We start from the raw sequence: 14,271 nt of genomic DNA on the forward strand, positions 1-14,271 counted from the left end.
GGACTCTTCGAAGCGATGGAATTGAAATTAAATACTCTTGTCCCTACTCATCGGCTCAAAACGGACGGGTTGAAAGGAAACATCGGCACATAGTCGAAACTGGTCTCACCCTCCTGGCTGAGTCAGGAGTGCCACCGAAATACTGGGTCGATGCCTTTGAAACAGCCGTATTCTTGATTAAAAAAATGGCCACACTAATCTTGAATTAGTCTTCACCACTTGAAAAACTATACCACAAAAAACCCAACTACAAACAGCTAAAAACATTCCAGTGTGCCTGTTTTTCCTGTCTAAGACTATACCAAAATCACAAGCACTCTTTCCATTCGACAAAGTGTGTCTTCCTTGGTTACAACTCTCTTTACAAAGGGTATAAATGCTTCAGCTCCACTGGTAAAACATATGTATCCAAGAATGTTGTCTTCAATGAATTGAATTTCCCTTTTCACCATGGATTTGTGAAAACACACCAACATGAAATGGCCTCTAGAATTACATTACCTTCATGGCTTAACATATCCTCCAACCTCCCTTTAGCTTCACGTTCCTTAGGGAGCACGAGCAGTCAAGACGTCTCAAAAACTCTAGCACCAACATCCTCCCTTGTGGCAGAGCCCTCACCACAACACTCACCAGAAACCTTTTAAGCAGAGAAAATATGTTGCAACAAGAACAAGAGTCTCCACTCAATCAAAACATGACACCACCAGAATAAAAATAAGAAAGAGAGCAAACAGAAAACACCTTAATAAAAGCTCCAAGATACCAGATGATGACCATAGCTCAAGCTGGGATATTCAGACCAAGGAACATGTCATAAGATTTCTAATTGTTCAGAGCAGCCACGGTAAAAGACCTTACAACACCCACTTCAATCACAGAAGTTACAAGAATTTCTCACTAGAAATTAGCTAATGAGGAGGAAATGACCGCCCTTAAAAATAATTAAACATGGAAGTTGGTTCTTTATCATCTTGAAATGAACGTTGTTGGCAACAAATGGGTTTACAAAATCAAAACAAATGCTAATGGAAGCTTTTAATGGTGTAAAATAAGATTAGTAGCAAAAGGTTTTCATCAAACACCTGACAAAAATTTTCACCAAATCTTCAGCCCAGTAATCAAGGCATCAACACTTCGAATGATATTGATCATAGCAGTAACAAATGGGTGGAACATCAAACAGTTGGATGTAAACAATGCCTTCCTAAACAAAGTACTAAAAGAAACGGTCTTTATCAAGCAGCCTGAAGGTTTCGAAGATCCCAAAAATCCCATTTATGTTTGTCAACTCAACAAAGCATTGTATGGACTCAAGCAAGCTCAAAGAGCCTAGTTTGATAAATTCAAATCATCACTATTCGAACGTGGGTTCAAGAGCTCACAAGCAGATACATATCTATTTTTCTTTATGACAAAATCAACTAAAATTTTTATAATGATCTATATTGATGATATAATCATTACAATAAATAAGCCAGAGAAGATGCAGAGTGTTATTAATCAACTTCATGATCTGTTTGCGCTAAAAGACCTTGGAGACATTCATCTATTCCTTGGCATCGAAGCAACAAGAGATGGCATATGACTCTTCCTTACTCAAATGAAATATACTGAAGAACTTCTCAAAAAAAGCAACATGCACTCTACCAAACCATGCCCGACACCAGCAATAATTGGAAACAACTTGACTGTTGAAGGAAGAGAAGAACTGATTGATCCAACTTCCTACTGAAAAATGATAGGATCCCTTCAATATCTGACACACACAAGGCCAGACATATCATACATTGTCAATAAATGCAACAAATTCATGCAAACACCAACTGATTTTCACATGAAAGCTTTGAAAAGAGTTCTCTGGTACCTAAAAAGGACAATTGATGTTGGTCTCCCTATTAAACCCAGCAACAGACTGAACATGGTGGGCTATTCGGATTCAGTCTGGGCTTGCTTAAAGGATATTCGCCGGTCAACTTCTGGCTACCGTGTTTACCTTGGAGAAAACTTGGTTTATTGGAGCTCGAAAAAACAAAATGTTGTATTAAGATCAAGTGCCGAGTCTGAGTACAGGGCCTTAGCTCACCTATCTTGTGAAATAACTTGGCTGGAGTCCTTACTCAAAGAAATAAACATTGTTATTCCACAAACTTCTATAGTCTAGTGTGACAATATGAGCACAACAGCTCTCGCAAGCAGTCCCATTTTTCATTCGCGAACCAAACATATTGAAGTTGATGTTTACTTCACTCACGAAAAAGTGACCTAAGCAGTTCTGGACATTAGATACGTTCCCTCATGTGATCAAACCATCGATTGCTTCACCAAACCTCTGTCACAAACACAGGTTAAGTATTTCAGAAAAAAACTTAGACCGATTCGTCGACCACTTCCCTTGACAAGTTTGAGGGAGAATGTGAAGAACACTGACTAGTCGAATAGCAATTGCCAGCAGCAAGATAAGTGTGCAAGCTTGTCCATGTCAGCAAAAGGTCCTCGTCAACATGCCAGCTCAACTTTAGCTCGCAGACAAAGTGCACATGACTGACAACTAGAATGAAATCGTTCTCCCGCAAAACACAATCGTCCCTTTCTGAAAACCATTAAAGCTCTGCATATTTTTCGTTCCTTTGTGTTGATCCTCTGTAAATATTTTTTGTTTTCTTGTGGTGTGTGTAAGTCCATGAATTCCTAAAAAGAGTAGCCAAACTCTATAAATTGGATGTATGATTGTTACTATTTAATCAATGAAGAAATAGCTCAAGCTGAGAATTGTCCAGCTTTTTCATCACTAACAAACCAAACAATTTTCTTAACTAGACATGCATGACAAGTATATAGGATGATAATGGTTTCCTATCCATCCATAGTTTTGAACCCATACTCACCGGCCGAATATTCTTCTTCCTACTCATGATAATAATTTGGCCTTACCTATCCTATTCACATAAACTATATATACATGCATATATCTAGGTTGTGGAGGTTTAACCATATGATAAAAATAAAGTTTCTTTTAATTTAGTTTTCCATTTGATTAAAACCATTATATTCTTGCGATCTTATATATGTATATTATTGAATAAGAGAGAGAATTTGTGGACCCATTAATAAAAATGAATATTTATCTTAAAACAAAAATCCAGCGTTGGATTTGGTTTATCAAAAATAATATTTCAATAATACAAATGCTATGAATATGTATATGTGTATGTATATATAAGCAATGCTATGAAGTTTACCCTTTTATGGGTATTAATAAAAACCATTAATTAGCTGCAATAACATTGGTACTGATTAGATACCATAACGTTGCAGTTGGTCATGAGTAACCAAACATGGCATCTGACACCATAAGCATGGGGAGTTTTATTTCACTCTAATTCTTAGATAAAATCAAAAAACAACTAAAATTTGGGGAATCCCATGCCCCCCAAGTTCATTGCATGTTTCCCTATATGTTCAACTATAAAAATGATAAATTAAAAAGAAAATTAATTAATTAATCAACATTAATCGATAAATTAAACAATGTAAGTGATAAAAAAATGCCTAGGGAAAACCCATGCAAAGCTAATCCCGCTCCTAATCTCCATGCAAGCTATATTTATAAAATGAAAAAGCAGATTCTTGCCAGATGTCTTTTTCCCTTATCTTATCTTCCCCTTCTTCTCGTGATCTCTCCGTAATTAAACTCTCAAATTGCAATTGAAAGCTACATCGCCAATCTCCATTTCCTCAGTTCATGCACCAGGTCCACTATATATACCCTCTCTCTTAACCCTCATATCCGATCAAAACTCTGACTTTCTGTATCCCATCATAATCCTTCAAAAATTATAATAAATTGAAATGGGTTCATCTCCTTCCTTGAAATCTGGAGTTATTGTTCATGTTTTAATTATGAGTTTTTTAGCTAACTTGTGTTTTGGATCAAGAAAGCTGACTGAGTTATACCACCCGCCTGCCATGACCTTGACTTACCATAATGGGGTTTTGCTTGAAGGGCATCTCCCTGTTACTATTTTCTGGTATGGCAATTTCTCACCGTCCCAAACATCCATTATTGCAGACTTTCTTCTCTCATTCAGTAACCCACGAAAAAAATATCAACACCACTCCTCTACACAGCCACTGGTATCGCATTGGTGGGATACTCTTCAGAGCTACATGAGAAGAGCTGGCAAGCGGGAGACTCATGTTATCTTGGCCAACCAAATCTCTGATAACAACTGCTCCATCGGGAAATTCTTGAAGAAATCCGATATTACTGCGTTGGCCCAGCGTGTGAACTCTGGTGGAAGAGGTGGGCTGACACTCGTTCTGACGGCGGAGGACGTTGCCGTTGAAGGGTTTTGCATGAGCAACTGCGGCTTCCACGCCTCAAACGCCGAAAAGACCTCAGCCATCATCTGGGTGGGAAACTCAGTGAGTCAATGCCCGGGTCAATGCGCATGGCCATTCCACCAGCCTATCTACGGACCGCAAACCCCGCCACTTGTAGCGCCCAACGCCGACGTTGGGATTGACGGGATGATTATTAATATCGCGACCCTCTTGGCGGGAACAGTGACTAACCCGTACGGGAACGGCTACTTCCTCGGCTCGGCTGAGGCGCCGTTGGAGGCGGCTTCGGCTTGTACTGGAGTGTACGGAAAGAGGGCATACCCAGGGTACGCCGGGGACCTACTAGTGGATCCGAGTTCTGGTGCGAGCTACAATTCTGTGGGTGTCAATTCTAGAAAATACCTTTTACCTGCGTTGTTTGACCCGTTGACTTCTCAATGTTACACTCTTGTTTAATGACTCTCAATGATCTGCCTATTTACATAATCTACGATATCTATTTTTATATGCATATTTATGTAAATAAATTTCATAAATTGATACCCTACGTTTCTATCCCTTTGTTTTTTTAATTATTTTTTGTTGAATAATTGCTATACCATTATATATAATTTAGACTTGGGAATTTAAACGGTGAAAATTGTAATATATGATTTTCTTTTTTTTAAAAAAAAATGTGATCTCATAATAGTAAAAGAATATTGGATGAATAATTTTTTAGACAGGTGAGTTACATATTTACCATTGGAATAGCAATTAAATTTTCATTTAAATAATTTTTAATATATATATATATATTTTTTGAAAAAGAATAAGAGACATGTGGGGAAATTGTCAGTGAGGTAGAAGCCCAATAGACCTAGGTTTACATTAATGGAGCGAGCAAGCCCACTAAGTATCAGAATACTTGGGCCGCATGAAGCCATTGGTGTAAAATTTTGGAGCGAGCAAGACCACTATGCATCACAAATCATGGGCCGCATGAAGCCCAATAGGGCATATTCTAAATCAAAGATAATATACTTTTTTCATAATATTTTATTCGGATAGGGTCGGACCGCTTCCCAAGAAAATCCAAAATTTTAGGATTGAAAATTTTGAATTCAATATTTCCAAATATTATTTACCAAAAACAGAAAAGTTAAAATACCGTCACCCCGCAGAAAAGCAATGACAACCATGAAAATCAAAGACCGCCTTATCATCATGAAAAATAAGCCACGTTAAATTTTTTTTATAGGATTAAATTGTTGATAATATTTTTACACTGGAAGAAACAAAAATCAGAATCATAATAGTTAAACCAATAGTATAGAGTTTATTTTATTAATATATTAATTAAACTGAAGTTATTAATATAACTTTTGTTGTTATTAAATTATTATCAATTTATGGATAAAAATATTTTATTATGATCAAATTTGAGTTACTCATAACAATTAATATTGAAAATTCCAACTGGATCGGTTTGAGTATAAATTATATAATTAAAATTGAAAATAAGATAAGAAAGAAAAACAGAAAGCTTTTAATTGAAAATTCCAACTTTCCAGTTCATAAATGGTATAAAACAATTTCAAGTTAAAAGTTTATGACCAAAAGTACATATTATCATCTTCCAAAAATTTTCAAGTAAATAACAATTATTCTTTAAATTATCATATTATTTAGTGAATAAAAAGTAGTTCACCTTTTTTCCCTTTCTGCGGTTCACCCTTGACGCATACACACACACACACACATATAAGCCTCAAACTCATCTTCTAAACCATCTCTATTTCGTGACTTCGTTTTCAGTATCAGGAGAGAGAATAGCCAGACATTCAATGGATTCTGCAAGGTTCACACAGAAACCCCATGCAGTTTGCATCCCTTATCCAGCTCAAGGCCACATAAATCCTATGCTAAAGTTAGCAAAGCTCTTACACAGTTACGGCTTCCATGTCACTTTCGTCAACACTGAGTTTAACCATAACCGCTTGCTTAAAACCAGAGCCCCCAACTCTTTCGACGGCCTCCCTTCCTTCTGCTTCCAGACAATTCCCGACGGCCTCCCACCCACCGACGTCGACGCAACCCAAGACATACCCTCCCTTTGCGAATCCACTCGCAAGACCTGCCTTCCTCACTTTAAACAACTTCTCCACAAACTCAACCACTCCGATGCTCTTCCCGTCACCTGTATTGTCTCCGACGGATCCATGAGCTTCACCGTTGTAGCTGCTGAAGAACTGGGCCTCCCCATTGTGCTATTTTGGACTCCGAGCGCTTGTGGCTTCATGGCTTATCTTCACTACCGTCAACTCATTCAAAAGGGCCTTACTCCTCTCAAAGGCTAGTTGACTGGACTTTCCCTCTCATTCTCTCTCTCTCTCTCTCTCTCTCTACATATACATATACATATAATATTAGGAGTTGGGTTTTAATATTAGCGCTGTTCCTTTCGTTTGCAGATGAGAGTTACTTGACAAATGGATACCTGGACACTGTTATAGATTGGATACCTGGCATGAAGGGTATCCGATTGAAAGACCTGCCAAGCTTTCTCAGGACTACTGATCGAAATTTCGTCATGCTAGATTATATTTTGGGTGAGACAGAGAGAGCTAAAAGGGCCTCTGCAATTGTGTTGAACACGTTTGATGCACTGGAGCACGATGTTTTGACCGCAATGGTTCCAATGCTTCCTCCTGTTTTTCCCGTAGGCCCTTTGCACCTTCGAGTGAACCATCTTGCAAACGATGAAACAAAGCAGATAGGGTTAAGTTTATGGAAGGAAGAGCACGAGTGTCTTTCATGGCTAGACTCAAAAGAACCAAACTCAGTTGTTTATGCAAATTTTGGAAGCATAACTGTCATGACAGCCAACCAACTGGTTGAGTTCGCTTGGGGGCTGGCGAGCAGCAACCAGAAATTCTTGTGGGTGATCAGACTTGATCTTGTATCCGGCGAGTCAGCAATCTTGCCGCAGGAGTTCATGGAAGAGACCAAGGAGAGAGGTCTACTGATTAACTGGTGCCCACAAGAACAAGTTTTAAGCCACCCATCAATCGGCGGATTCTTGACACATAGCGGGTGGAATTCGACCATTGAGAGTATCAGTGCGGGCGTGCCGATGCTCTGTTGGCCGTTCTTTGCAGAGCAGCAGACAAATTGCAAATACAGTTGCCAGGAATGGGGTATAGGGATGGAGATTAACAGTGATGTTAAAAGAGATGAAGTTGGGAGGCTTGTTCGAGAGCTAATGGAAGGCGACAAAGGGAAAGAAATGAAGAAGAAAGCCATTGAGTGGAGGAGAATGGCGGAGGACGCCACTCGGGGTCCCAGTGGATCCTCATATCTAAACTTTAATGCACTAATTGACAAAATATGTCTGATCGAATGAGTAGACAAGTGTAGAGGGGAAGATTAAAGTAAAAGTATGGTAGAAATAGAAAGCAGTTATCATAATCTGATTGACTTTATACCTGAAGCAATCTTCCATTAACAGATAATCAAATAAACTGCAGCAACACAAGAAACCACAATCCTTGTTCCTTTCACCAATTACCATGCTTGAGAGAAAGTGAATCCATGCCCATTGAACCAACAGAGAAAAAGGAGAAAAGTCAAAGCAACAGATGGAAGAAGCTCTCCCACCGCCTACAGATGAAGTCAGATTGTTGAAAGATTGACATAAATCCTTTCTTTCTCTGACTTTTTTTCTCTTTTTGTTCTTTCTTTTTACTTTGTCACTCGTTCTTTTTCTCTCATTTCTTCTTCTTTTCTTTTTTTCTCTTTGTTTTTCCTCATTCTCTTTCTTTTCAATTTGCTGTACAAGAGCTTTGATTGGAGCCAGTATATATTCATTTCAACCTTTTTAGGTAATAAAAACACAAATTTATATAATCCAGGCAGATCATCATTTCATTTACCTTATTTTTAAAATTTTTATAAATATTTAAATAAATACTTAAAAGTTAATTAAAACAAAGTATAACCATTTACATATATCTCCTCCATACTCTATCAATCTATATCTTTAATCTTCCACTTTATTTTATTTGAATAAAAATGGTCTAAAATAAACAGTATCAAAATCAATTTTAGAAAATTAAAAAGAAATCATTTTGACGGATGGAGATTTGTTTGAATAATCTTTAAAAATATAAATTATTTTATTTTATTTTTTTCAAATTCCGAAATAATAAAAAATAAACAATATAAAGGTAGGTATATATACATTTATGTACAGAGAGAGAGAGAGAGAGAGAGAGGGTTTAAAATTAAAAAAAAAAAAAAAAATTGTGGAAGATGAAGATAATATTATACAACAGACTGACTGAAGATATGATTGTTCAATTGCACGGAATGGAAGAGATCATGCTCTCCACATATTGGAAATTCAACCACGTGCCCTTTTAATATTCTTTTCAAGGAAATAATTTAGAGATTATGTAATTATTAAATTTATATGGTAATTCTTTTTCATGATCAAATTATACAAACCAATATGTATAATTAATTACGTATGTAATATTATTTTTTAAAAATATATTATTTCGATAATATTAACCAAAAGTAATGGATTCTTATATATGTATACGAAGGTGTTTGAAAAGTTTGTTTGAGTTACGTATATATATATATATATATATATATTTTTTTTTTACAAGGAACAAACGATTATGAAACTTAATTAATTTAAATTTATATATAATTTTTAAAAACATGGATGACGTAGACAGTGATGCAAAGCATTGTGCCGAACTCTATGCTTGTCTAGATTAATAATATAATTCAATTATCGAAAGTTTGACTTTCTTTTTTCACAATAATGTTTGTTTCTACTTTATATTTCAAAATTTTAAATAATAAATATTTTTACTAATAACAATATACCTAAGAAAAATAATATATACGAGAATAATGTTACCAATTATGCGGGTGATTCATTTTCTAAATTTATTTAATAAATACTTTATGCGTCATCAATACGTACTTTGTAGCCATAAACCGCAAAATGTGCATGTGAGGTGGGGGACGTGTTGAATTATTAAACCCCTTCTAATTAATAAACCTTTTTTATTAAAAAATAATAATAATAAGATAAAGAAATCTACGCCCATATCTTTGGAAACTTGTACAACAAAATAAACTTGTTGGTTTACTTTTCTAATTTCGAGAAGATTTGGTTTATAATTTTGTAATTAAAAAAGAATTTTATTGGGCGTGACGGAAAATGCGAACTTTGGCGCCCAAAGACGGGGGAGGGGAGTCAAAAAGAATTGGGTGGCTCTTGTCGTTTTGCAATCACAAAGGGACAACACAGCTCTACACGTTGCAAGAGGTATATATTTAAAAAAAATTATACATATCGATATAACATTTTTTTTTTTTCTTCATATTTATTAACTTCAATAAAATGAAGGATGAGAAGGCGAGGGATGATGTCACCTTCATAGACTGCTGGTATAAGCATGGTCGCCTGGTGACGTTAAAATCACGTTCCCCCTCGTCTCTGTGTAAACCCTACCCATATATATGGCATGCACACGTTATATACCCATAAATGATATTGCACTGTACTGGTCTCAAATTAACAGTTTGCCCGACACCAATACTACAATAGTCATGTGTAGAAATTTGACCATTCAATTTCTTGTGAGAAAAAAATATATTTTTTAAAAGAACCCACCCCCTTGGCTTATATAAACAGCTAGATATCCACATTAATCCATCCCTTTTCTCTTTCGTTTTATTTTCTTTCTGTCACATTCCAGATAAACAATGCATTCTTTTGGCCTCACAAAGAAGCCTCACGCAGTTCTTATTCCTTACCCGGCTCAAGGCCACATTAATCCTATGCTCAAATTTGCAAAGCTCCTACACACTCATGGATTTCATATCACCTTCGTCAACACTGAGTTTAACCATAAACGCTTGCTTAAATCCAGAGGTCCCAACTCTCTTGATGGCCTCCCTTCCTTCCGCTTCCACACCATTCCCGACGGACTCCCGCCGACCGATGTCGATGCCACCCAAGACGTACCCTCCCTCTGTGAATCAACCAGGAAGAACTGCTTAGCTCCCGTTAAGCAACTTCTCTATAAGCTCAATGATCCCTCTTCCAGCTCCGATAACCCTCCGGTAACTTGCATAGTTTCCGATGGAGTCATGAGCTTCGCCGTCGACGCAGCTGAAGAACTCGGCCTCCCCATCTTGCTGTTTTGGACACCTAGCGCTTGTGGCGTCTTGAGTTACCTTCATTACCGTCATCTTATTGAAAAGGGTTTGATACCTCTAAAAGGTAGGTGTATTGTTTATTTACAGTAATATTATATATGTTATATATGCAAATTAATTTAGTGTAACTTGGCTTTTGATTTGCAGATGAGAGTTATTTGAACAATGGGTACCTCGATACTGCTATACATTGGATACCAGGCATGAAGGATATCCGGTTGAAAGACCTGCCAAGCTTTATCAGGACAACTGATCCAAATTCCATCATGCTAGATTTTATTATGGGCGAGACAGAGCGAGCCAAAAGAGCTTCGGCAATTGTGTTAAACACGTTTGATGCCCTGGAGCACGATGTTTTAAGTGCACTGTCCCCGTTGCTGCCGCCTATTTATCCCATCGGCCCCTTGAACTTTCTAGTAAATCAGCTGGTCGATGATGAAACAAAACAGATAGGCTCAAACTTATGGAAGGAAGATCGCGGGTGTCTGCCATGGCTAGATTCTAAGGAAGCCAACTCGGTTGTTTACGTGAACTTTGGAAGCATAACAGTCATGACAACCAACCAACTCGTTGAGTTCGCTTGGGGGCTGGCGAACAGCAAGAAGACGTTCTTGTGGGTGATTAGACCTGATCTTGTCGTCGGCGATTCGGCCGTATTGCCGCCGGAGTTTGTGGAGGAGACTAAAGAGAGATGTTTTCTGGGCAGCTGGTGCCCGCAGGAAGAAGTTCTAAGGCACCCATCAGTCGGCGGATTCTTGACGCATAGCGGGTGGAATTCGACCATCGAGAGTATCTGCGCCGGCGTTCCGATGATCTGCTGGCCATTTTTTGCAGAGCAGCAGACAAATTGCAGATACTGTTGCGAGAAATGGGGTATAGGCATGGAGATTAACAATGATGTTAAAAGAGATGAAGTTGAGAGCCTAGTTCGAGAGCTCATGGAAGGTGAGAAAGGAAAAGAGATGAAGAAGAATGCCATGGAGTGGAAGAGGATGGCGGAAGAGTCCACTTGTTCGTCTTGTGTGAAACTGAAGGCGATGATTGAAAAAATCCATCTACATCAAGATTAGGCTGTTGTTAACTAATTCATGTATTCCTGCTAATCGAAACTATTTTATTTCTACCTCTCTCGTAGTTTTTGTTGAATTTTTCGTATCAAATATTTTAATAATAAAACAAACTTTTACCTTAAATTCAATGCATTAGTTGATAATAGATTTTTTCTCTATAATAAAAAAATAATATCATTTTTAAAGAAGAATATATATAAGAAATTACTTTTGTTATTTAAAAAAATTCGAATCTGTTCATACATTATTTTTCCATTTAAATATTCTAAAAAATTTAAATTAATCTATTTTTCGTTTCGAATATTACTAGTAATTCCGTGCACCTATACAGGCTGGCCGATCACATTCTCGACGGTTCACCGGAACTAATGCAGTTGCAGAAATTAATTGCAGACAGGGAGAGAAGAATTGAATAATTAATATTTGCATGGGCAAAAATAAAATGTAAAGGGACAAAATTTGATTTGCCGCACGCACATCATTATTTGACAATAAATTTCTCTCACTGTATTATTAATATTTTTGTTTGATTTTACAAAAAACATAACTTTGAATTTGATTCTATGTTCTTTATGTCCTTGTTGTGAGTTTATTTCATACTTAATATATATGTGTATAATTTATTAATAAAAATACTCTATAACGTTCATGTATTAAAATATTATTATTTTTTTATTTTTAAAATTAAAATACATAATAAATTAAAGAAGATTTGACCTGTTTTCTATATCTCATTTATTTTCAAAATATAATATTTTTTTTGTTTTAAAATAATCTACTAGCTTGCTCCACCGCCACCCATGCCACTATCGCTAAGGATTGATTGATATCTCTCGTAATGAATGTTGTGATAAATCTCTTGCTTCGGCTTTAGTTGGCTCCTATTTCTACTTCTCTAGTGTTGTTTTCCCTATGTAGTGGGGTGTGAAGGACAACCGGCAACAATCGACTAAACAAGACAAGTGTGCCAACTTGTTTAGATCAGTGAAAGGTCCCAATCAGCATGCCAACTCATTCCACAGCTCCCAGACAAACACGCATGACCGACAACTAGAATACAATCGTCCTCCTAATAGAATAGAATCGTCTCTCACTGAAAACCGTTAAAGCTGCATATATTTTCTTATTTCTTCCGCTTTAATTGGTAATGAAAGTTTGTTGTTTTTCTGTGTTATTTTTGTGTTTTTCTTAAATCCCTGTAAAGAGCTGTTGAGCTCTATAAATGTATCATTCTCGCTAACAAAATCAGATGAATGAAAACCAAGTAATTGTGAATTGTCCAGCTTTTCATATCAACCAAGATAATTTGTTTTCTTAACTTGGTATTAGAGCTAGCAAATGACAGGAGAGAATATCAACTCCTCAACCTTCAACCCAACACCTCAAAAAATTCAAACTTTATCTAGCAGCTCAATGAGCTCTGTGTACTCTGAAACTCAATCACGATAACTATCTCATCTGAAAAAATTTAGTACTTCCAATCATAAGAGGAAACAAAGTCAAAGGTTTCCTCACTAGTGCCAAATCAAGCCCATCAGAATACACAGAAAGAATTGCAGAACGAAGCACTAAAGTCGAAATCATAATGAATCCAGAATTTGAAGACTGGTTTGCACAAGATCAGATGCTACTGGGTTGGCTTTACAGCTCGATTGAAACAAACATAGCCTCTACACTGATGGGATGGAATCCGGGATCTCTTCACAGTAAAAACACGAGAAAAATATAAATTCTTCCATCAAAACTCCTCTGGATGAATCCAGGATTTCTTCGCAGTAAAAACACGAGAAAATATAATTTATTACAAAAGAGAATTCGTTAAAATGCAAAAGAGAAACTTTAAGATGGAAAATACCTCAAATCCATCATAAAAATTATTGATAACCTTCCTCTAGCAGGACACCCTGTTACACTGGAAGATCTCACTTCTCAAGTTCTTGTTGGCTTAGATTCCTCTAAATACAACTCACTCATATGCCAAATCACGAAAAGAGATAGCATAAGTTAAGTCAAACTTCAATCTCGACTACTCAATTATGAAAGACCGTTAGAACAACAAAACACAACAACGGCCGCTCTAAACCTCAGACGTTCCTCATCACATTTTTCTAGCTTCAGGAACAACAGAACCCACCATAACTCACCTTCTCAATCGATTAACAGAAGAAGAAGATGCAACAACCCCTAAACAAAAGAGGTCTTCAACACACCAGAAGAGGAGTAAGACTCAGCGTTAACTCCAGACCAATCTGCCAAATGTGTGACAAAATTGGACACACTGTCACTCATTGTTATTATTGCTATGACAATAACAACATGGAACCATCCCAGAGAACTCCCCAAAGGCCTATCAAAGCTCAACCTTTTCGGCCACTCCCGAAGAAAACCTTGAAGATACACTTCAATATGTTGACAGTGGCGCTAATAACCATGTAACTGGAGATGCAAACATACTGTTGTCGAAGCCATAATATGAACGCAGTGAAAGTCTTATGATTGGAAATGTTGAGAAAATGCCTATCAAACATATCGGTAAGATAAACATCTACACTCCCAAAAACAGAAAATTAACCCTAAACAAAGTGCTACATGTACCAAAAATCAATAAGAATTTACTAAGTGTTTCTCA

The 14,271-nt window shown here is 36.8% G+C and overlaps 3 protein-coding genes across 3 annotated transcripts; all 3 read left to right on the forward strand.

Moving 5' to 3' along the window:
- The first annotated feature begins 3,656 nt into the window (after nt 1–3,656).
- Nucleotides 3,657–4,905, forward strand: LOC110816707 (protein PHOSPHATE-INDUCED 1-like). The gene has a single exon (XM_022045004.2). It carries the CDS (start codon nt 3,853–3,855, stop codon nt 4,801–4,803), a length of 951 nt encoding a protein of 316 aa, XP_021900696.1. The 5' UTR covers nt 3,657–3,852; the 3' UTR covers nt 4,804–4,905.
- A 1,139-nt stretch (nt 4,906–6,044) lies between these two features.
- On the forward strand, nt 6,045–8,235 carry LOC110816780 (7-deoxyloganetin glucosyltransferase-like). Its single transcript, XM_022045097.2, has 2 exons — nt 6,045–6,681; nt 6,801–8,235. Exons 1-2 carry the CDS (start codon nt 6,174–6,176, stop codon nt 7,730–7,732), a joined length of 1,440 nt encoding a protein of 479 aa, XP_021900789.1. The 5' UTR covers nt 6,045–6,173; the 3' UTR covers nt 7,733–8,235.
- A 1,820-nt stretch (nt 8,236–10,055) lies between these two features.
- On the forward strand, nt 10,056–11,765 carry LOC110816677 (7-deoxyloganetin glucosyltransferase-like). Its single transcript, XM_088221665.1, has 2 exons — nt 10,056–10,636; nt 10,720–11,765. The coding sequence occupies exons 1-2, from the start codon at nt 10,117–10,119 to the stop codon at nt 11,640–11,642; spliced, it is 1,443 nt and encodes a 480-aa protein (XP_088077791.1). The 5' UTR covers nt 10,056–10,116; the 3' UTR covers nt 11,643–11,765.
- The last annotated feature ends 2,506 nt before the right edge of the window (nt 11,766–14,271 follow it).

The sequence above is a fragment of the Carica papaya genome, chromosome 1 (assembly GCF_054855325.1).
Source record: "Carica papaya isolate Zhongbai chromosome 1, ASM5485532v1, whole genome shotgun sequence".
In the NCBI taxonomy this organism is placed as follows: Eukaryota; Viridiplantae; Streptophyta; class Magnoliopsida; order Brassicales; family Caricaceae; genus Carica; species Carica papaya.